The sequence below is a fragment of the Lepidochelys olivacea genome (genome assembly GCF_965140295.1).
Source record: "Lepidochelys olivacea isolate rLepOli2 genome assembly, chromosome: 5".
Classification (NCBI taxonomy): domain Eukaryota; kingdom Metazoa; phylum Chordata; order Testudines; family Cheloniidae; genus Lepidochelys; species Lepidochelys olivacea.
Window position 1 is genome coordinate 95,560,057 of NC_140415.1, and position 23,882 is coordinate 95,583,938.

At 42.1% G+C, this 23,882-nt stretch overlaps 1 protein-coding gene across 3 annotated transcripts; it reads right to left on the reverse strand.

The window, feature by feature from the left end:
• Positions 1 to 449: 449 nt before the first annotated feature.
• Positions 450 to 22,837, reverse strand: PSAT1 (phosphoserine aminotransferase 1). Of its 3 annotated transcripts, none has more exons than XM_084628408.1 (9): positions 22,684 to 22,837; positions 18,612 to 18,672; positions 17,049 to 17,118; positions 15,977 to 16,182; positions 14,492 to 14,664; positions 12,633 to 12,802; positions 8,190 to 8,318; positions 3,069 to 3,206; positions 450 to 2,325 (listed from the first exon to the last, which is right to left on the reverse strand). In XM_084628408.1, exons 1-9 carry the CDS (start codon positions 22,741 to 22,743, stop codon positions 2,220 to 2,222), a joined length of 1,113 nt encoding a protein of 370 aa, XP_084484534.1. In that variant the 5' UTR covers positions 22,744 to 22,837; the 3' UTR covers positions 450 to 2,219. The 3 variants fall into 3 exon arrangements, with proteins under 3 accessions (XP_084484534.1, XP_084484533.1, XP_084484535.1); XM_084628407.1 differs by lacking the exon at positions 450 to 2,325 and adding an exon at positions 2,376 to 2,855; XM_084628409.1 differs by lacking the exons at positions 450 to 2,325; positions 18,612 to 18,672 and adding an exon at positions 2,376 to 2,855 and having other exon boundaries at positions 22,684 to 22,795.
• Positions 22,838 to 23,882: the final 1,045 nt, after the last annotated feature.

Below are 23,882 nucleotides of genomic sequence, written 5' to 3' on the forward strand. Positions count from 1 at the left end.
TCTCTCCCATGAGTCAAGAGTCCTAGATAGCACTATGTGCTGAATGAATCTGGAGGGGAGCTAGAGGGACCTAATGGTGGGCAAATCCATCGGCAACAGCTCACCAAGGTGGGCTGCCTGCAGCAATATTAGTGTATTTTATGGCACAGGAGGAGGGTCTAGGATAGGAGAGAAGGGCTGCTGAGGTGGGGAGGGATGGAAAGTACATACTTATTGAAGGAAGTTCGTACGAGAGTGAAGATGATGCTGGGACTTTTGGAAAAGGAAGTCTGAAATAGAACTTGGTGAGTGGCATGGGCAAATGCTCCAGAATGGAAAGGTTCAAACTGTTCAATAAGCAGGATAGGAACTGAAATACTATCAAAGTCTATTTACTTCTTATTCCCTCACTAAGAAGAGGAAAAAAAAAAGTCTGAAAGCCCTCAAAAGAAAACAGATACATTGTTCGCTCTGTGTTCTAAGACTTTATTTTCTCCACAAATTAAACAAATAAGTTGGCAATGAGTTCTTAAAACAGCAGTCAAAAAACTACTACCTATCGATCAGAATTTAATTCATCGGTGATGTAACTCCATTGATTTCAGTGACATTACACAGGGATGAAGTGGTCCATCATTAAGATTATTAAAGCTTCAATACTGTTCTTGGCACTATATAAGAAGCAAAAGACATATTCTGGCCCCAAAGAGCTTACAGTCTGAACAAGACAGAAAAACCAAAACACAATTACATCAGGAGTCCCAGATAACAGCATTAACAGAATCATTTGTTCCTTTGTTGTTTCACCAAAAGGCAGCTGGCAGCATTTTTACTGGCATTGATTAGGACTGTGGGCTATGCAGAAGAAATGAGTTTCAAGGAAAAGTTGCATGTGCAAAGAAGGTCCCTGAAGCCTGGGCTAGGGAGGGAGTTTTAGCTGTCCAGGAAAGCATGGAATAAGGCATGTAGGTGAGTGGGGGAGGGGTACAAAGAGCACAGTGGGGTGGAGTTCTCTCTGGCAGAGTGAAGGAAGCAAGACAGGAGCCAAGACATACACCAGCTGGATTTGTTCAGAGCCCCACGTGTAAGATGAGAAGGCTGATGCGATGCAGAAGATGAAGGAAGCTAGTGAAGTGAAGCAACTAAGAGAAGGAGGAGATATGGTCCAAACAGCAAGCAAGGGAAACTATTTTAGCTGCTGTGATCTGGACTGCTAGGAAGCAAGATGGGATTGTGGTCAGTCAGTAAGGAGGAGGATGTATTAAACAGGTGTTCCATCGAGTAAAACTCGGGAATCCAGTTTAACAGAGGGTTAAATTAAAATGAGGGCAGTTTTTGTGGGGAGGGGAAAATACCCTACACTGGTTTAATATAAAATGCACACAGAAACAAACATCTTACACATTGATTTTACTACATACGAATATATGTCTTGTTACATCTATAAATGACAACACAAATAAAAGGCCTAACCACACAAACACTTACTACACTAACGCTTACTACTACATTGAAGTCAGTGGGACTCCTCAGGGTAATGAACCTCATGCTGGTGAGCAACTGTCTAAAGGCTAGGTCTGAAGTCAGGAAATGCCTACATCAGTTTCCCCAAGGACTATATAGAGGTGCATTTTTGGAATGTATTTGACATACCAACCAAGTATTCTCAATTACCATCAGTTCTAGCCTCATGTGCGTGTTCATAGTATTCATGAAATTCTGTTTACAGAACCAAGCACTACTGAAGTTTAATGAGAACAAGGCATTAGTTTGAAAAAAAAAAATGATTTCTACAGTTACACATAAAAGAGTAAAAAAACATGAGTCCCCTCCCCCCCACAACTGAGACAGCTTATGATCACAATTATACCTGTGTAAATCCATAGTAACACATTGATTTCCATGGATTTGCAGCAGCGTAACTAAGATCAGAATCTGAGCTACAGTAGATTACAATACTATCCACTGTTAGATTGCCAATAAAGTTATCTGTTTTGCAAATTTAGGGACCAATTCTTTCAAGTAATGAGTGTCCTCAACTTAAATGGAAGCTGAGGGCACTCAAGATATTGTAGGACTGGGCCCTTCATCCTTATTTAGTTACCTACAATAGGTATATGAACTAAAACAAAATTCTTGTTTACTAAAGTTGTTGTGCATTTTATGCAGCATAACAATAACTGTCAACCCCTTTATGTTTTATTTCATAGATGTGCAGCATTGCACTAATTCATGCACATTCATGACTGATGCATCTGCATGAAGCTTCTCATGAACGTTGCAAGCTTCTGAACATCTTCTACTGTCACAGCATTATATAAAGAAGCACGGATTCCTCCCACAGATCTGAATTGAGAGCAAAAAATAGTTATTTTTGTACATATCAGTAAAAGTATCCTTACCATTAACTACACACAGCTATCTTCCCCTCAATATATGGGGATAATTCACATTCATGGTAATGAGAGGTAACATTCCACCTTTTGATATGTCCATGCAGCTTCCCTTGATGTCAACAGGAGCCAAGCATCTATTTTAGCTACTTATATGGCCTCCATTATCCTAGTGTCCAAGCACCTCACAATCTTTAATGTATTTAATCTCACAACACTCCTATGTTAATACAGAAGTGCTATTAACCCCATTTTACAGGTAGGGAATTAAGACACAGAAAGATTACATGAATTGCTCAAAGTCACACAGAAAAGTCTCTGGTGGTGCTGGAAATTGAATGCTGGCCACTCAAGTCCCAGGCTAACACCTTAATCTTCCTCTCCTGAGCATGTACCTCCAACACAGTAGTAGAATGCGTCCTCAAGAGCCAACTCCTTTGCCCAGCACACTGCCTGAATAACTGAGAAGAATTGCCACAGGACCTGGATGGTGAGAACAGGGAGGATGTTTTCCCTACCTTCCAAGCCCAAAGAAGCAGCAGCTCCTATTACAACTCAGGACTGCCAGTCCCAATACTCCCACTCAGATGATAGTACTGCTATAGTGCTGGGGGAGAATGGCAACCATTTTGTCTCGTTTTGCATAGGGACCTAAAAAAGTTATAACAAATGAATTCATCCCAGGCTCGTACTTACCGATGTCCTTTCAAAGAGATCATATTCAATTCCACAGCTTTATCAAGGAATTCCTTTTCCAGAGCTTCGTCACCCTTAATATTGCCAATACGGAATGGAACATTCATTCTGCTTCGGCTCTTTTTCTCCACAGGACATCTGAAAAATATTATTATTACAACATTTTGTCCTTAATCTAGGTTCTTTTTTAATCCATCTATGGAAGTTATAATGGATGTATTTGCCTGAGTAATCACGTTTGGTTAGCCACACAAGTCACTCACCCCTGTCATTTCAGCCAGAGGTCACTTGAATAATGATTTTATAATACATGATTCTTTTTTAAATAGTATGCTGCTGTGGTAACAAATGAAGATTTGATCTTGCATTTCCTTGCACACACAAACTTTCACTGAGAAGTGCAAGCTGTGCCCATACAGGTTTTCAGTGCCAAAACATTGAACAAATCCTTTTTAAAGTAGAAATTCTGTTGTATTCTCCACTTCTTCTTATTGAATTCGGAGCTTGCCTTGCAGCTGCAGCCTTGTCAGCAAAGTGCAGAGCCCTCAGACAACCACCAGATCTAGTCAGAGGGCAGCTGTCAGTGATGTGTGACATTGCCCGTTTTTGGCCACAGCCGCATGTGGGATTCTTTCGTTGGCCCCTGGTGTGTAGACTGGCTGCACATTGACCCTACCCATTCAAAATCTGTTCAGAAGGGCCCACGAGTGGCAAGGAAAATCAAAACCAGGTCAGTTGAAATATAAGCGTTTGACATCAGCTGCAGACCATCCTCTATACCACATCAACATCACAGAGAAATCTAGGCAGGACAAGTAGGCCCATAACGGGTGCCTTGACAACAAGCACACACTTGGGTGGTCAAAGAAGTGTTAGGCTCGGGCTTCCCCTGAACTTTCTCAGCCATTCTGACTGTAGCATTCTCACAATGGTCATGTGGAGGAATGATGTTGCTTAACACAGGGAGCCACAGGACTGGTGAAGATCAAATCATCCCAATTATGATGCACGTGGTTGAGTGTAGTTGTGAGGCGAATGGAGCCAGACTCTAAGTGGGTGTCTAGACTACAAAACATGGTTATGGCTAGGTCAAGGTTAGCTAATACACTTGTTGTTAACCTTGGTCTAACTTCAAACTTCTTCCTCATCTACACACAGAGTGGCATCTTTTACCTTTATTTAGTTCACAGTTCACCCTAGGTTTGGTCTTGATCAGTTAAATCAAGATAAAAGGTGCTACCCTGCATCTAGACTAGAAGAAAAAGTTAATCGAGGTTAGCTATAATGTGTTAGCGAACCTCAACCTAATCTAAGCGCACCTCAACCTAAGCCACATTTCCTAACCCAGACACACCCTTGGTCTGGGATTTTCAAAAAAATAGGAGAGTTAGGTCATGTCTACACTTACCAGTAGATCGGCACTGCTGCGACCAATGCAGTGGTGTCAATTTAGCGTGTCTGGTGAAGACCCGCTAAGTCGATGGCAGAGCACTTTCTCATCAACTACAGTCTCCAGCTCTCCAAGAAGATTAAGATAAGTCAGCAGGAGAGTGTCTCCCATTAACACAGCATGGTGTAGACACCGTGGTAAATCAACCTAAGCTACATCAACTTCAGTTACGTTATTCACATAACGGAAGTAGCATAACTTTGTTCAATTTACCACAGTAGTGTAGACAAGGCTTTAGCGAGAGACTTTCAAAAGAAGCCAAGTGATGTAGGAGCTTAAGTCCCATTGACTTTCAATGCTCCTATGTCATGTAAGTGATTTTGAAAATTCCATTTCCAGTTCTCACTGAAAGTCAATGGGATGTGTATATCTCCTTCCCTTAATCTCCTTTGAAAATCTTAGCCTAAGAACAGAACCACTTAGGTATTAGAAGGATAGATGTTTTGTAAGAAGGATAGATGACTTCGTCAAAAGTAAAGAGCAACCTTTCAACCTTAGGGCTTCCAGCAGCATAGTTCTTCCTGGTATGGAAGGAAGACATGGAGCTGCAAGTTTCCCTTCTACACAGCCACTATATGGATTCTGTCAGGTGTCACTTAGGAATGAAATAAAAATTACTTTCAAAATTAAACTGCTTTCAATATTGTTATCACTTTGTTTGGGTCAGAAAGGGAATCTTCTACGTTCTTCATGAAAGTGTGCACTGACTTGCTAGTTACTTTGCATTTGTCTTCATGCTGAAGGAATGATTGGTCACATGCCTCTGTATATGAATGTTGCTCATATGCTTCAGATATAAAATGGAAAATATGCATCATTTAAGATCTGAATCTGAAAACACTCTCACACTTGAGTAACTTGTTGCACCACTGGAACTTTTCCAAGATTGCATCCTTATCAAACAATGCAGGTTACTAGTATATATGTTAAAATAATAAAATCATTTGATTTAGTGGTTTCATAACATCATGTATGGAAGTACACATGCCTCAAGTGGCTTGCAGTATTGTGTTAAATATGGTAGGTTTGTCAAAGCATTGAAAGACTTGTCATACTCCGGTTTGTCAGTGAGGCATTCCAGGGCCTAGGAGGCATATCACAGCTGGACAGACAGCTTCTGGTAACCCTTTACTTTCAATCAAAGGCACAGTTCAAAATGTTGCTGCCTTAGCTGCAAATGTTGCAATACATAATAAGTTGCATACAACTCGGAAATGAGTGTAATTTGTGACTTCAGCTTTCAAACACAGCCTATTTACCCCCATTTCTGTGTTTTATTCCTTGCTCACAACTATAGCTAGGTCTACACTTCAAACTAGGAATGTAATTCCCAGCTCAAGGGTACATACCCGTATTAGCTCTGATCAAGCTAGCGCACTAAAAATAGAAGCGTAGCGTCAGCAACACAACCGGTGGGAGGGGCTAGCCATCATGAATATTTAGCCATCTGAGATCCTTGGTAGGTATTCAGACCAGCCAGCCTCTTCCGCACCACGGCTCCAATATCAAGCATGCTAGCTTGATCAGACAGCTAGCACAGGTTTGTCTCTCTGAGCTGGAAATTACTTCCCCAGCTCCAAATTTAGACATACCCTTTGTAGGCCAGCCTGCCATACATTTTGTGTGTCACAAAATGTTTCTCAGGGATTGAGCCTGTACTCACTGAAGACAAAGCGGGGGGAGGGAGACTCCGTTTTACTTCAGTGGAGCAGACTTAAACCTCAGTTACCATACTGCCAAAGGCTAAGGATTATGTCCACTAATGAAATGGATAGGCTGAAAGCATCAGATATTACAGAGAGGCTATATCCTTTCCATATGAAGGCTGCAACCAATTTTCATTGAAAATCCCACTCTGACTTTCTCCTATCAAAACTAACTTGGAAAACTGGTTAAATCTGAGAATCTCTAGTTTTATCCTGAAGGCAAAATATTTCTACAGAGTTTGAATAATATTCACCAGCCAGTTTGTTACTTATTAAACACCTACCCTGGTTTAAAATATCAGCTTTTGTCTAACATTGCTTTGGGTCCCTTCAGCTCATAAACAACTAGTAACCCTCCAAATCGGCCATATTGTTAAATTTCTTTGAAAACACTTGCAGGTGTATTTGATGAATGTAAGCAAGTTATTAATGATTTTTACACTGGTTTCTTTTAGGCCTGATCTTCATCCCATTAATTTGAATGGGAGTTTCTAGACATAGATTTCAGTAAAGGTAGGATTCAGCATTATGGGTGAGTATGAGCACGTCATTCACTGGTCCCTGGATGAAAGGACAGGGGAGAGTTTAGCACCATTTCTAGACTGTAAAAAGAGATGGTGTGAAGAGGAGATAGGGTGGGGAGAGCACATACTGCATCTTGTTAGAATGGTAAAGCCCATTTTGGCATGTGTATTTTGAATCAGCTAAAGTACTTCCAGGGACAGCGGTTATCTACACCAAATGTTGGCTACAGCACAGGGGTGGGCAAACTACAGCCCGTGGGCCAGATCCAGCCCATCAGGGCTTTGGATCCGGCCGGCAGGATTGACCCCCATGGTGCTGCAGGCCCCACACCACTCTCAGAGGCGGCCGGCACCACATCCCTGCAACCCGGAGGGGGGCAGCAGCAGACGACTCCGTGCATTGCCCTCGCCTCCAGGCACCGTGCCCCATAGCTCCCATTGGCCAGGAACAGGAACTGCGGCCAATGGGAACTTTGGGGGAAGTACCTGGATGCGCAGCAAGGGCAGCACTTGGAGACCTGTGCCCCCTCCTCCCCCACACAAGTGCTGGCCACTTCCCAGAGCAGCGCAGCTTGGGGCCAGGGCAAGCAGGCAGGCAGACATGGAGCCTGCCCTGGCCCCAGTACGTGCCGCTGCCACCCTGGAGCCTGAACCCCTCCTGCACCCCACCCCCCCAACTCCCTGCCGAAAGTCCCATGCCTATACCTTGCACTGCTCCGAGTCCCCATCACACCCCACACCCCTCCTGCACCCTAACCTCCTGCCCTGAACCCCCATCGCACCCCTCCTGCACTCCAACTCCCTGTCCTGAGCCCCCATCGCACCCCACACTCCTCCTGTACCCCAACCCCCTGCCCTGAGCCCCGTTGCAGTCCACACCCATCCTGCATCCCTGCCCTGAGCCATCTCCTGCACCCTGCACCCCTCCTCTACCCCAATCCCTTGCCTTGAGCCCATTCCTGCACACCTTCCCACACCCCGCACTCCCTCCTGTACCCCAGCCCCCTGCCACGGCCCTCCATACAATTTCAGGGCCCTCGGCCCAAAAAGTTTGCCCACCCCTGCTATAGCGTAACAGCTTCTGCCCATGCTTCCCTTAAGGTGCAGAGAGATGGACCGCTTTTTCCTAGGTACTGAATGTTATATTTAGAAGAGAGCTCTTAATAAACTTCCACAATTAAGCTGTACAGGCTAAGATTTAAATAACTTCCCATCCCAATGCAACAGATTCAGATTCATCGTTGGACACTGACCAGAGAAAAGGAGTTAATTAGCACAAGCATTACCTTTAATTCCCCTCCCACTGCCCATGATTTTAGCATTTGAAAAAAGTTTTTAGCAGCACTCAATGTTTTAGTTTCACCATTTTTTTTAAAATTTGTAAATATGAACACAATGTAACAAATATTAAAAAACAAGACAACAAGTTATTGCAACTTACACATAGACTCCACTGGATTGGTCAATAATGTCATAAATCATTTGTGATTTGACTGAACTCAGTTTATCCATAGCTGCAGCCCCACCATTGTTCTTTATCCATTCCAGGACCAAACTCATGATATAGATACTGAGCAAACAAAAGAAAACATTATGAAGTCATATTATTGAAAAAATGGGGGAAAAAAAACTATAGTCAGGTTTCATTCTGAAAATCTCAACAATTAAGTGGAGATATATTATTGTTTTTAATAATTTACACATTTAGCATCTGGACCACATTCCCAATAACGACAACTTTAAAGCAGGTGAAATTTCTGAGCCTAACTGGAGTAACTGTTAACTTCATAAGTGACAAGTTTGCTGGATGTAACCTAGTCCCTAGTGGAGTTTCTCCATAAAAATAATTGGACCACCTATTGACAGATGCTGCAGTCTTACCAGGGCATGACTCCCATAGACTTCATTTGGGCATTTTGCCTCTGAGTTCTGCAGTCCTTACAGACTGTAACTGGCAATTTTAGTAAAGAAATCTCAGGGAGACCCAGGGCTGGAACAGCAGATGGTGTTATGGATCCAGTGCCACTACACTGAAAGCTCTGTGGATGATCTTGCATTGTACCTGCCTGCTTTATGCCAGAAATCTAGTCTTATTTTCGTGACCATTAAACATACATTCATGACCCCATTGTCATCTAAAAAGTTATTTTTCACATTAAACAATTATCCTTGTGGTAACAATAAATATTTTATATTTATTAATTCCAATTCAAATCCTAAGCACAGAGCTGGAAGCCTGTTGATTTCACATGGCTACAGATCAACTATTTCAAAGCCAGTTACCCAGTATTATGTAAAAATCTCCAAAGACTTTTGTCTTTGTGCTTTGGCTACATTACTCTGCTTGTTGAAGTTCAGACATTTCCCATGACTACACCACTTTACATAACAAACTGTTCACAAGTTTTCATGGCATATTTCCAACAAGTTTGCTTTTATTAATCCCTCCATTACAGTTTCAAAGGAAGTGCTTAGACAGCGTTACCCGACAAATCTCTCATATACAGATCTAGCAGGAGGTTGTTTTAACATCACTACCTTTAACTTCTCCTTGGATACTAAATCTTTAAACACTTCAGAAACACATTGTGGAAGGAGTGAAGTTATGGACCCCCTGTTATAAATTAACATAGCAGCTTATGGCTTTGAGGGCTCACTCCTGCAATCTTCATGACAGCAGAGTGTCATTTATCCCTATACATCACTTGAACTCTATTTTGAAGATTTAAGTGGTGCATAGCCTTTCCACTGGCCCTCTGCAAAGGGGTAAATTTTGCAAATAGCCCATACTTACTCAAGTCTCTGGGACTACTTAGGCAAGTAAGCTTTGGAGGTCTGGGCCTTAAGTGATGCTCTTAAACCAGTCAACAAGAGAAAATCCCCTACCCTTCTGCCATGCCAGTCAAAAGTATGGATTTGGAGAAGCTTTAAATATAAAATAAATCCTTGGAACTGAGAAATGAGATTTCTCCAGCAAATTTGCTATTAATTTTAGCAGAGGAGCTTAATGTCAAAAAGTCAAGACTCTAAGTGCCAATACGTTGAGACTATCAGCATCACGTTAATTTAATTCAATGTTCTGCTAAGTGGCTCATGCAAATTTGGTTAATATTTCCTGCCTATTTGCCAGCTAGCCCTGGAACAGAGTAGAGGGAGGCAGAAGGAAAGGAAAGAAACTTCGCCATTTCCTTACAGAACAGAACAGGCATCCTAAAACCAAGCCAAACAGATCTGTCTCCTGCCAAAATTTAGGTCAGTATTAAACACTGGATTCTGAAACATCCTCCAATGTGGGTCACTGGCATGAAGTAAAAGCTGGCCAAGTGCTGGGTGGGAAGAAGGAAGAGACTTTGGAGCATAACTTTATTTCCCACTCCAATTGATGTTATTAATAGATATGCAGTTATAGCTGAAAAGGCACTTTCATTAGAAACAAATCACCACCAATGACTGAAATTTCTCAGTATTCTTTTCAGCCCAGAAATGAATTTTTGTTTGCATCTCCAATGTGGAATCAACGCTATTGGAGTTCCAAGATATGGTGAGAGTTTTGTTTTTCAAATGGAAATACTTTTGCACTTGAAAAACCGTGAATGGTTTAGATTTAAAACATGGCATGTCCAAATACAGAGTATTCAACATAGAATGTGTACTTTGGTGAGCAGGAAAATAAGTGGTTACAAAATAATGGTTTTATCAGCCAGTAAAAACAGCCTACTGAGCATGCATGGCACTTTGTTACACAGTTACGTAAACAGGGAGAGCAAATATGTAGATACATGTACAAAGCCCTTTATATTGACAAGGTCAACCCCCCTCCTCTGCTGAACAACCTGTCCAACTTCTAAGAGGACTTCAGGAGGGACCCAGCAGGAGGCACCGTCTTTGGGCCCATTACCACCAGTTTCAAATGTGCATGCTCTATAGGGTGCAGTGCACTTTGGAGTACACAGCTCCAGACCCACAGAGTCTGAAATGAATGTACGGTCTTTAGATTTAGTGCTCCAATATAAATACAATATAAAAAGTCCTATTTCATTTCAGTACAGTGATTCACATTTAATCCATGCAAAATTCAGGAAATTAAAAGTTACAGTGCCCACATCACTAGTAACTTGACCCACTGCACATATATACTAAGTTAAGGCATTAAGGTAGACCCCAAATACAAGGATTATCATGCCTTAGGATATCTACGGAATGTTCAATATGGCCCAATCACAGGTTATGCTGGAAACTTAATGCTGAAATTCCTGACTTATGTGGAAAATACCAGCAATAAAACTGTATTAACGTAAGTTTTGCCCTGAAGGATTTTGACCTTAAAAAGCACAGTGTACTCTGCCAGAAAGCAGTATTCTGGGGTAAAGGGCATACACTTTTTTTAAAGTGAGTTTTGGATTAGAACAATGGGGTTTTTTGTTGTTTGTTTTTTTTAAATCACCTTTGTATTGCACAAACTGTACAGGAAATGCTTCCAATCCCACTGAAGTCAATATAAGTTTTACTGTAGATGAGGCAGGATTCGGCCTACATGTCTTTTGAATCTTCCACTAGCAAAGTCGGTTTTCACTGCTGTCAGCAGTTTAGCGTCACTATGCAGTAGCTGTGGAAGAGAAAGCTGTATTCTGTGCCTCATCTATACCCAAAATTGCCAGATACATTCCAATTCTATGATCTTGATTGCTGGTGATGATTATGAAGCAGAAAGAAGAGTTTTATTTTTGGATGCCAGGTTGACCTTGAGGTAATCCGTGCAAATTTAATATGAAAGGCTCTGACAGAGGATAAATACAAAGTCACCAAGATGCCAGTTTTGAAACTCTTGACTATAATCTCACTTTAACAGCTATTGCAGTAAATGGTGTCACAACAATAGAAAATGTATTAGGAAAAATAATTTAAAAGAATACGTTTCTGCCATCAACATTTTCCAGCAACGAAGATACAGACGGATTCAGTTGTGCAGGATGCACTTTGAAAGGAAGGCCCAAAGTTGTGTTTGCTGAAGGGATCCTCCACGCAGCTACCCTTCTTCCTCCACCCATATGCAGATAAGGGATCAGCCACCTCCACAGTACCATTCCCCACTCTCAGTCGCTACACGGGAAGGAGGTAGTGTAGGAATGGAAGGAGGTGCAATCTAGAGGTGGGATATGCATTGTCCCCTCCACCCTACAGGGGGGTTCACTGTTTGAGGTATTCCATGGGCAGGGAAAGGGGGCCCTGGATGTGCTGTGGAGACGGAAGATCTATGTGTAGATGGCTCTGGCCTTCAGTAAGTTGCTGGGGAGCTGCCTGCTCTAGGGTCTGAAATGTTGGCTGCTTTGGCAGGTGGAGGAAAAGTGGAATAAACCCTGGCCTTTTAGGGAAGGTTTTGTGGGAAACTCCATGCAAGGAACTTTGGGGAGTTTCCAATTCCACATGTAGGTTTTTTCCCCGTGGGGATGATTTGGGCCTTAGGTTTGTCTGCTGAAGGTGGGAGTTATATGAATCTGGACCAACTGACTAAAGCTAAAGACTAAGGACCAAATTCTCTCCTTGCATCAACTGAGGCATCACCGTTGAATTCGCTGGACCTACACTTACTTCAGTTTATGGTCAGCACAGAAATTTGGCCCTAAAACTGCTACCGCATGGAATCACCACTAAAAAGTACATACTGTATAATAACCTCTTTCAACTCCCTCCTTCAACCCTGATGTAAGCCCCATTCCTGTGACTTATAATAGTAGTTCCCTCACTCAAAGTCATAATGATTTGATTTACTGTACTTTATCCTCCAGCCTATTTGTGACTTGGTAGCAAACGTACATTCAGCTTCTGAAACCTTTCCTGACAACAGCAGCAGCCAGAGTAGTAGTTTGCTGGAGGAACAAGTTACCTGTAGCATGGAGGAGTATTATATAATGAGCCATTTCCGGCTTGTACTTTGTAGTCCAATACTATAGGGCATTCTTTGAGTGCAAACCCAAGCAAATCCTCACGCACTATTACCACAGTTACTCCAGCACAGCCAATGTTCTTCTGGGCACCAGCAAAAATGACACCAAACTTTAATAAAAAGAAAAGGATTTTCTTAGAAGCAATGACTTATTCAGGCATATTATATAGTTATAAGATCTGTCTCTTTATAAATATCAAGACATACACACTGTTTTCTGAATGGCTAAGAAAACATATCCCATTTTTTGAGGGGTGGGAGAGGATCAATTTTGATTTCAGGAGTTGCTTTGTTTATTTGTACTGTCAAAATTAAATATCTTCTTTCATCTGAGACAGTTCACCTCAAGAACCATCTCACTTTGTTTACCAAGGGTCCATCCAGTAGCCACAAATTATTCTCAGAGAAGCCTGTCTCCATCCGTTTGTACCCCAAAACAGTTTGCTTGAAAACAAATAGCAGCATTTTCAACAAACCCACACTGGTCCAGAACTGGCACCCTATAATCTCTAGCTACTCAAAGGGAAGTAAAGGAAAGGAGGCTCTATGAAACCCAAATAGGAGATAAACTATTTGACCTTCCTTTCCCCAGCACAAGTTTCTATTGAAAGTCAGGTGCCTATGTTTCACTACAAGTGAATAAGTACACAAATCAATAACATTTCATACTTCCATAGCGCCTTTCATGCACAAATATCAAAGCACTTTACACATACTGGTAAGTGTTATATCCCTGTTTCACAGATAGACAAACTGATGCACAGAGATTAAAGGACTTGACTATGGTAGAGGCTAAGATTTTTGTCATGGTTATTTTTAGTAAAAGTCACGGACAGGTCACGGGCAATCAACAAGAATTCATGGAAGCCGTGACTGGTCTATGACTTTTGCTGCTGCAGCTCCATGATCTCCCCTGCCACCATAGTGGCTGGGAGCTGTGGGGTTCCTCCTCCGCCCAGGCAGCTCGGAGCTGCAGGGGAGGGGCCCTCCGCCCAGGTCGCTGGGAGCTGCAGGGTGATCATATTTCCCAAAGAGAAAATGGGACACCCCCAGCCACTCGCCCAAGGCATCTCTCTTCCCCTCCCCCGTGTGAGGCTGTTGCCCATCCCTGGAACCGTGAGGAGGGTCCCCTCCGGAGTCTGTCACCTGTCACTGGAACCCTGCAAGAAGTCCCCCTCCCGCATCGCTGCTGCCGCCCGTCACTGGAACCTTGCCAGGGTCCTGCTGGCTGCCAGCTCCAGTCCCACAGTCCCTGGGGCTGAAGCAGAGAATGTCATGGAGGTCTCTGGAAGTCACGGAATCCATGACTTCCGTGACCTCTGTGACATAAACGTAGCCTTGACTATGGTCATACAGCTTGTCCATGGCAGAGTCAGGAGTAGAATCCAGAAATCCTGACACCTTGTCCCCTGCTGTAACCACCTGAAGGAAAAGCTAATACTCAAGAGCCACTTCAGCATCACTTAAGACAACACAACTATCTATCTTAGATGATTCTTAGTGTAAGGCCATGACAGTCTCTCTTTAAGTGTGGTGTACAGTGCTGAGCACTCACGCGGCACTCAGCATAATCTGACACGTCCAAGTCTCAGTGAAAAGGTAGCACATTAGAGACACAATATTCAGACTTGAGTGCCTACTTCCTTATAAAGAGACTTAAAAAAAAGAAAGGAGGCTTGTGCTCCAACAGCTTCAGTGGGAATGGAGAATGCCCAACACAGTCCATCCACTTTTTTGTCTAATCCAAGTTTGAAGAGGTTGGACTACACTTTGTAGAGCAAGCGTGTTTGATACTGTACCTTGGAAACATCTACTGGCCTGGACAAGAAATTTGAAGACATATCACAAACCAAGACTGCTCCTCTGACATCAGGTACAAAGTCAAACTCCACTCCATGAACAGTCTCATTAGCACAGTAATAGACATAAGAGGCATCCGCATTAAGATTCCAGCTGCTTGTGTCAGGAATTTCTGAGACAGATAATAAATAAATAATAATAATAGAAACAATGGTTACCGAAGATGGCTAGAATCAGCACTCTACTTTTACTGGTGTGCAACTTTACTTTGGCATTGAACTTTAAATTGCTATTGAGAGTGGTTTTATTACACTAGGTAACATAGGTTTTTACCAGCAACAAATCAAATTCACCTGTAGGCTAGGTACAAAAGAAAGCCTACTCCCCTAAGAATAAAGAAGAATGTACTCATCCCTAAAGACTAGTCTGCACCCACTGAAGTAAAAGGAAAAACTCCAATTAACTTTAATGGGTCCAAATAGAGTTCATAACACTATAGGCAAAAATTAGGAAATAACAGGATGATGTTAAAGCCACTAAGATATACCTTTTACAGTGTAGGTGGCATTTACACAAGACTGAACTGCATCTAGATCCAGCCAATTGATATGTCCATAGCTGCTAAGGCAAGGGGAAGGAGGGCACATAAATCAGTTCAGCATTTTGTCCAAGAAGTCTTATTAGACTGTCCCAGTGCAGTTCCCTTTGCTCAAGCTTCTTTTCCCAACCAGCCCACCTCCATCCTAGGGGCCTGTTCCTTTCCCAATTTAGCAGGCTGGCTCTCAAGGCCCACTTGCTTCTGGAAACCAGCTCCCTTTCCCAATGGTTTCAGAACACAGGGAATTGCTCGGGAAGGCTAGGGTTCCAGAAGCAGCCTTCTTATGCCAACTGCCTGAAGCGGGAATCCCCAGCACTTGCAGTGAGCAGTGCCCTTGTGAATGGGTTACACCTTTTAAAATCACTTCATCGGATAGCTCACGAAAGCTTATGCTCAAATACATTTGTTAGTCTCTAAGGTGCCACAAGTACTCCTTTTCTTTTTGCGAATACAGACTAACACGGCTGCTACTCTGAAACCTTTTAAAATGCTTTAGGTTATTCATCAAATCACACAACTTAAAGTTGCAAAAGACCTATCTGAGCATCCAGTCCATCTCCCTGTCAAGACAGGACTGTTCCCCACCATACAGTTTCTAGGATCTGCTCAGTCTAGTTTTAAAAGTCCTGAGTGATGGGGCTTCCCTTCCTTCCTCAAAGCAGAATGTCAAAGGTCTTTCACTCTCAGGAAGAACGTACAGATGTTGTTGGCAATTCAAGAAAGGTTGGGGGCCCAACTGTTTAACTAGTTCTATTCAGTAACCTGACAATCATTTCTGGAATGATTCACATGTGACAGACTTGTTCTGCTAGAGCAACTCGAAAAATCTTGTTAGATGTGACTACATGCAAGATCGTTGGTCATAGCAAGCTAAACATCAACTTACTTGTGTAACTTCCAAGTTTAGGATGAACAATGTTCACTTTGGCATACTTCTCTGCCTCCTTAGCTGCCTTTGCTGACCAAGCTCCAGTAACCACATAATCGGCACATCTTCCTTCTTTTAGTCCAATAAGGTTAAGTGGGACAGCACTGAATTGACCAGACCCACCCCCTTGGAGGAAAATGACTTTGTAGTTTTCTGGAATATTTCTGTGTAAAAGAAGGAAATTAGTTTTATATTTGAAACAAAACTATGCACAGGACTTAGTACACTCTTTGCTGCTACACTCACTGCAACGTCTTGTGAAAGTTATATCAGTTTTAGATAGGGTCATTTCAAAGACATTAAAGCAAAAAGTTAGCAGCTTGGTATTGGTTTGGTCTAGTCATGAGGAGTCATTTCACTGGTCAATACAAAACATTTTAAAATAGTCTCACAGAAAACCTTGCTTGTTTCTGACACTATCAATAAACAAAGCCCCTAGTACTAATTCTATTGTAGCATGTATAAACAATAAGTAAGATAGCATATACGTACAACAGAATTAACGTTCATGAATGGCTTTGTTTATTGTTGGTCTCACAGAAAATGTTTTTTCATTTCTTTTAAGATAGAATTTCAATGTCAAAAACCATCTGTTTGGAAAAAAGAATGGACTCTTGAAGGCAAGGATTTACAGACTGGACTATGGTTACGGTAGATGTATGCTAAAAATGTACAATTAATGAACTTAAAAGTGGAGTTTAACTTTGAGACCAAATTTTAAAAACTTGCATGTGCAAATGTGTCTAACAGGGTTGCTGTCCTTTATGAGGTCTATATCCATGATAGATTGGAGTTTTAAAAACATGCTATTTTGAGTTAATAAGATTTTATAAAAGCATATGAAAAGTTTCTTAACCTGATAAAATCACTTTGTTTTATCTGAGTATGCCAAAAAAATAGCAAACGGAAGATCAATTTCAGTCCCAAAAATATATATTTTATTATTGCTATAGTATCTGAAAAACAGGTGCTTTGATGAGAAGGGCTTTCACATTAATCATTGAGTTAGTTAAAAATACCCAAAACTTACAGCAATTCACGTAAGAGATTTTCAGATGTGTTTATAATTTTTGAGAAATCAGATGTCCTATGGCTCATTTCTATAGGGTGGGGGGAGAAAAAAAAAAAAGATAGAATATGAAAGAAAACCATAGCACAAACTTGACTTTATAAAACAGCTGGATAAGCAGCAAAGCCTTCTGTAAGCCAGCCGTCCCCGATATAAACCACAATACTTAATATTTTAATAATACTTTGCTCACATATAGTTCCCAACTCAGCAAAGCACTTAATCACATTCGTAACTCCATCCCTAATTCAGCAAGCAGCCACTCCAAAACCCACTGAATTCAATGAGAGCCTTTCAACTGAATTCAATGAGCACTGGATCAGGCTCCAAGGCACTAATGCACATGTTTAAGTGCTTTGCTGAATCAGGGCATGGTGCCTTTCTGCTGAAGAACATGAACCACACTAAAAAGGTTGGTATGTATTATTCCCATTTTATAAAAATAAACTGAGACACAGATGTTAAGGCCCAATTATTCAAACACGGAAGCTTAGCTGAGTAAGGCGCCTGACTTTCAAAGGTGACATGCATCTGTAGCTCCAGTTAATTTTCATCCCACACATGGGTGCTCTACACCTCTGAAATTCAGAGCAATTTCTAAGATACCTAAACATGGTGCTAACCATCTAAGTTTAAAATCTGGCACCAGTGATTTGCCTAATACCTCAAAGCAGACAGTGGCAGAATTTAGATTAAAACCCAGGTCTCCAGCCAGACTCCCATGCCATTGATCTAACTCCCTCCCTTTTATTTGTTTTCAGTAACAATCCAAGTACATTTTCCCTTTTACCATTTTAACATCCTCAGAATAGAGCTGCTCTGTAACCAAAGTGTAGTTTTTAAGGGACGACTTTGTTCCATAATCCCACTGAAGAGCTAAGAATCATTAATATTAATTCTCATGATCAGACCTGTACTCACTCTATTTGTAGAAGTTTATGACTTATTACAAAATAAGGGCCTGATCCTGTACAGCAGGACTGCTAAGTGCATTGCATAAACTGCTCTGGTTTGTTTTTTTTTGTTTTGTTTTTTTTGGGGGGGGGGGGGTGTACAAGTTTGGGCTCTGAAAAATGAAACAGACATGCATATGGCACAAAAGACAGCAAACGGGAACCATATTTCCTTCTTAATGGTAAACATGGCTTCATATAAATTTGGAATGTTTCTACATTTCTTCTCCACTGACAAAATTAATGAAGATCCAGAAGCACTCCCTATGATTTGCTGTGTTCCTTGCCTCTGGGCCTCAGTGTAGGATCAATAAAATAAAATATAATATATCTCTGTTCACATGTCACTCCATAACCTTCTGGTGGATGATTAGTGTAGAGAGTAAAACAATGTGTAAACAGATCCTCAGGACTCAGAGACGCCTTCCAGAAGTTAAAGGGGGTAAGAAATTTTAAAAGGAAATGGGGCACTTGATTGAAATCTACAGCTCAAAATTTCTTATACTTATTTCATAATCCAGCTAAACTTCTAAACTCTGTAAAACACAGAATAATTTTTAAAAAGCCTTACCAAGTACACTAATACCAACTCCTTTATAGTCCACCAATTCTTTCTGTGCTTCTAGCAAGACCTACCCAAAAAAAAAAAAAAAAATCAATTTGTCATCATTGTGTACCAGTGCTGAAGCATAAACATCCCAACTACTGCATATTGTGGCAATGTGACATTTCTCAGTCCATTATAAAATTACTGAAATTTCAACTACAACTTCACCTTATCTACTAGCTAAGGGCTTCTCAGATGATGGGATAATCAAATCATGTGCCCACTGTGGGTATTCTGAGAGTTATGGGCTGAAGCAAACTTGTGAATTCTGTGTGGCTTACCTGGAGGCAACTTAAAGGGGTTTGATTTTCAGAGGACAGGTGCTCAGCACGTTCTGATAATCAGGTTTCTTTAAGGTATCTCAACTTGGGCACCCAAAAATAAAATAAATAAATAAATAAATAAAATGATGTGCCCCCCAAAAAATTCACTGGTCACTTTTGAAAGTCTAGGCCTAAGTGACTTGATGCCCCAGCATGTCCTCTCCTGTTGCTATCATACACCAGTGAGCTGTACTCAGGGTCTAACCATTAAACCATGTTGCCCACAACTGGAATAATTCTTAGCTCACAAAATGAAAATAATATTCTCTCTGTCTCCCCCCAAAGGAAGTTAAAGGAGTGAAGAACCCAACAAAGAGCTCTCCTTGGCAAACATTATAAGCACACCATTTATGAATTTGCCAAGGAAACATATGCTCTGGAGAATTGCACAAATTAAGCGTGAAGCATGACCAGAAAGGGTTAAGCATCCCCAAGGATGAATGACTCAAATTCAACCCTTAAAGACATATGGGAAGAGAATGTTGGTGTTTTTGTGTATTTACATAGATATTGGTAGTGGTCAACAATGTAATCAACAGTCCCTGTCTATGCTGTATTCTGTTAATTCAGAGATCAAAAGAACATCTTAACATTTAAATGAACTGTAAACATAGGATGTCCACTATATTCATCTCTCTCTGAAATGTATAGCAAATCTGCAAATGGTGGAAAGACAGGTAATTGCCTTATGTTAATCTGTGTGAATAAGTACCAGGCAATGCTTAGGAAGTAAACCTACTTCAAAGTCACCCTGACTGTCTAATGTTTACCCAGACTGTATGGTCAAGTGGATACTAGAACACTGTATAAAAGACCCCTGGGTCCTGATCCTGTCATCTCAGATCTGCTTAAGCTTCATGAGGGGAAGTTTGAGTCACAAGACTGAGATCCCAGTTAAGCTGGTACACCCAGAATACGATACTGGACTTTAATATAATCTAGGGCTAAACTCTAAAAGAACTCTTTGCAACTACCAAGCTCACCATCTCTGCTATCAATCTGAACCTCAAGAACTGAACTCATGTCTGTATGTATGTTGATCTTTTAACTATGCTCTCACTTTTATTTTTTAATAAATTTTAGTTTAGTTAATAAGAATTGGCTGTAAGCTCGTATTTGAGTATGATCTGGAATATTCATTAACCTGGGAGGTAATGTGTCCGATCCTTTGGGGTTGGTAGAACCTTTTCTTTTTTATATGATGAAATAAGATTTTCAAAAATCCTCATCATTCTCAACTTGGGTATCTGGGTGGAGGACTGAGGCTGGGTTACTTTAAGGGAACTGTGTTGTTGGCTTCTGGGCAACCAGTGAGGTAATAAAGAAGCTGTTTTGTGCAAACTTGGTAAATCTAAGTATTTTGGGGATTGTCTGCCCCATTCTTTGCCGATCACCCTAATTGAGTGACCTCAGCTGGCTCCCTTGGGATCCTGGTCACACGAAGCAAATTGCCTTCCCAGTAAGAAATCTGCATGATCTGTTGTGGGTACCAAGTGGTCACCACCTGACTGATCTGGAAAGACAGTGTCACTTTTGACATCTGCAGACTGAACTTCAGACTAGTGGACAGCACATGCAGATTGGCTCAGGAAGGAAAAAAAAATCATCAAAAGACAAGCAAGATACAAAGATTTCTTAAGCATTGAATTAAAAACAGTGTTGTGTTAGTAACATTGTTTCAGGGGAATTTGTAATTAAAAGAGGTGAGGGAGAAGATTACTTTTCCAAAAGAATATGCTTCTTCCTCTCACACATTAACAATTCTTCTCTCCCTAGTCTTAAAACAAATCTGCAAAAGTCAACAACCTACTCCTGGCAATCCTTTGTTTCAATGGGAGTTTGGGGAATGCAAGGAAAGCAACATTAGACCCTACTAAAACTGAAGTGAAACAGTCCATTGCAAGAGTATTGTAATTTCCAAACAAGAGGGGCAAAAAACAAACAAATCGTAGAGCCTGATCCTGTCCTCCCTTGCTCACAAAAATAGTCCTTAAATCACACGAGTAATCCCATATACATCACGCGACTACTAATATTTAGCAGCTAAACGGTTGCATTGGATTAGGATTAGACATTAGAGCAGCACCAATGAAAGAGTAGTTTCCTGTCCAAATGCTTTATGTTAGAAAAAACAAATTTGCAATATAACCTACAAAATATTTCCAGAAAATACATTAGATGTTGCTCCATGGACACCTGACTTTGAGAAAGGAGAGCAGCTACATAACAAGAATATATTAGAACAAACCCAGGCACAGAACTCCTAAAAACAAAAAATGCTGACAGTACATAACCATGGTGTGGAAAATTGGAAGCTTTAAATTCAGCATGAGCCACTCCTCCACCCAGATGTAATTGGATAACTGATAGCTGCTGATGCAACTTTCCAAAGGATTGAGTGTATACTTTAGATATTATCATTTTTTCCTCATATAAAAGTGATTAAAGATTGCTCCTTCACTTCGCTCAAGCTTTATTTTGCTGTAGTTACACTAACGTATCTGCAAATACTTTTCTCCCATACTGAAAGTGGTATATCCAACAATTAATTACAAAATTATCAGGCTTTGCAGTTAAGAGAACTAGATTACTTTGACCTTTGATTTCCCCCAGCACTGATGTGTTAATAGTTTGGATTTTTTTAAGCTTAATTTTTCCACAGTCTGCAGATCTGCAATGACAATAGCCAAATGGGAACCTGCCCTTTTCTCAAAACTGCCACAAAAAGATGACAGCAAGAATTACCTAACATGCCTATGAGTTATACCTGAAAGCAACGTGCTAAGTCTCTTGCCTTGGAACAAAATTAATTATAGATGACCAACACGCTTCAGGTTTAGCAGTCAAGGAGAGAGGACTAGTAGACACCCACTTGGGCTAACAGGAAAACAAGTCACCTGCAATGCAGGCATTGCTTTAACCGTAGGTACCGGGGGGCGAGCATCCTGAGAAGGGAGCTCTCTCTTAACCACCGTCGGAGCTTCAGGAGAAAGATTCCCGGTTTCAAATTGGAGTTTGACCCTGCCACAGACTCTGGTAACACTGATTCCCAGGGCAGGTCTCCGAGCCTGCATCTGCGGTACCCAGCTGACGATACTTTTAACGAGGGTGACCAGATGTCCCGATTTTATAGGGACAGTCCTGATTTTTGGGTCTCTCTCTTATATAGGTTCCTATTACCCCCCCCCCACTCCTGATTTTTCACATTTGCTGTCTGGTCAGGTCACCCTACTTTTAACAGGGGAAGCAGCCAGAAAGCCAGCCAGCCGGTGCCAGAACACCCGCCGATTTAGCTGACTTCAGCAACACCCAGCCGCTGCTTTACGCATTTCAATCCTTACCCCTCCCTTTCCCCCCAGGGCACACCGCCTCCCCCCAGCCTGTGCGGAGCGATCGGCGGCGGGGCGGGCGGACAGGGGTCTGCCAGCCTGAATCACCCCCACCCCAGCTCCAGACGAGCGGAATTTATCCCCCCCCGGGCTAAACGCCGCGGGTGCAACGCCGAGTCCTTCTCCGGTGCAAGCCCGAGCGCTCCCGCTGCAACAGCGTCTGGTTCCATTGCCGGGGAGCTGCTTTCCTCCCCCTGCCAAGCCCCCGCGCAAACTCCCGTTCCCAGAGCAACCCGGATCCCCGCGCTCCCAATGCAACCGGAATCCCCCCGCCCCGCGCCAGGCTGCGGCCATCGCCGCGGCCCCGGCCTCCCGGGTACTCACAGAGCGCGGCAGCTTAGCGGGTCCTGCGCCGAAGTTAACCACCTGCCTCGTAGCGTCCATGGCCGAAGGATGCCTCGTCCCGCCGCGCTGCTCCGGCCGCCTACGGACCCAGCTAGGGCACGGGGCAATAATCACACTCAGCGGCCTGGCTTCCTATTGGCCCCTGTCACATGGGTCTGTTTATACCCACGCTCTGATTGGCCGCCAGGCTGCGAGTCGCGCAGTCATTGGCCCAGTGGCCACGAGCCCGCAGCGTGATCGTTCCACCCCAGATGCGAGGTAGAGCAGAGATTGCGACATTTGGCCCCTGCAAACTGGAGGAGGCGAGGAAGGTGACTGGGACGATGGTCTGCGAGTCAGTGCTAGCCCTAACCATGCTCCCCCCGGTGGTCTCCTCCGACACCCCCTCGCCAGTAACGTGGAGGGAATGCATCCGAATGCAGGGCTACAGGAGGTATCTTAGATGAGACTTATGATTCTGACATGTAATTTCACAATTATCCTGTATGTATCCCATGCTGAACTTTGCCCATGGGCTGCCATTTCTTGATCCAAATATCCAATTACCAAGTTTTCAGGAAGCAAGACATTTTAACAACCACGTCTATAAATATTTTGATTAAAACATATCACCACATATTTTGTGTGAAAAAATTTCAGTTTCAGTAAAAGTAAATTTAGAAAATATTGATCAACTGTATTTAATGTGCAGCAGCAGTCAAAAAAGCAAACAGAACGTTGGGAATCATTAAGGGATAAATAAGACAGAAAAATATCGTATTGCCACTATATAAATCCATGGTATTCCCACATCTTGAATACTGCATGCAGATGTGGTCTCCCCATCTCAAAAAAGATATATTGGAATTGGAAAAGGTTCAGAAAGGGGAAACAAAAATGATTAGGGGTATAGAACAGCTGCCATATGAGGAGAGATTAAAAAGTCTGGGATTTTTCAGCTTGGAAAAGAGACAACTAAGAGATGATATGATAGAGGTCTATAAAATCATGACTGGTGTGGAGAAAGTAAAAAAGGAAGTCTTATTTATTACTTCTTCTAGGACAAGAACTAGCCCTTCTCTCTCTCTAGAGGCTAGGGTCACAGTTTACTGAGCCATTTTCATCATAAACCAGCAAGGGAGGGGAGGAGAAGCAACCCTCCCTGGCACAGTCTCAGTTGTCTCCTAGTCTCAGTGATT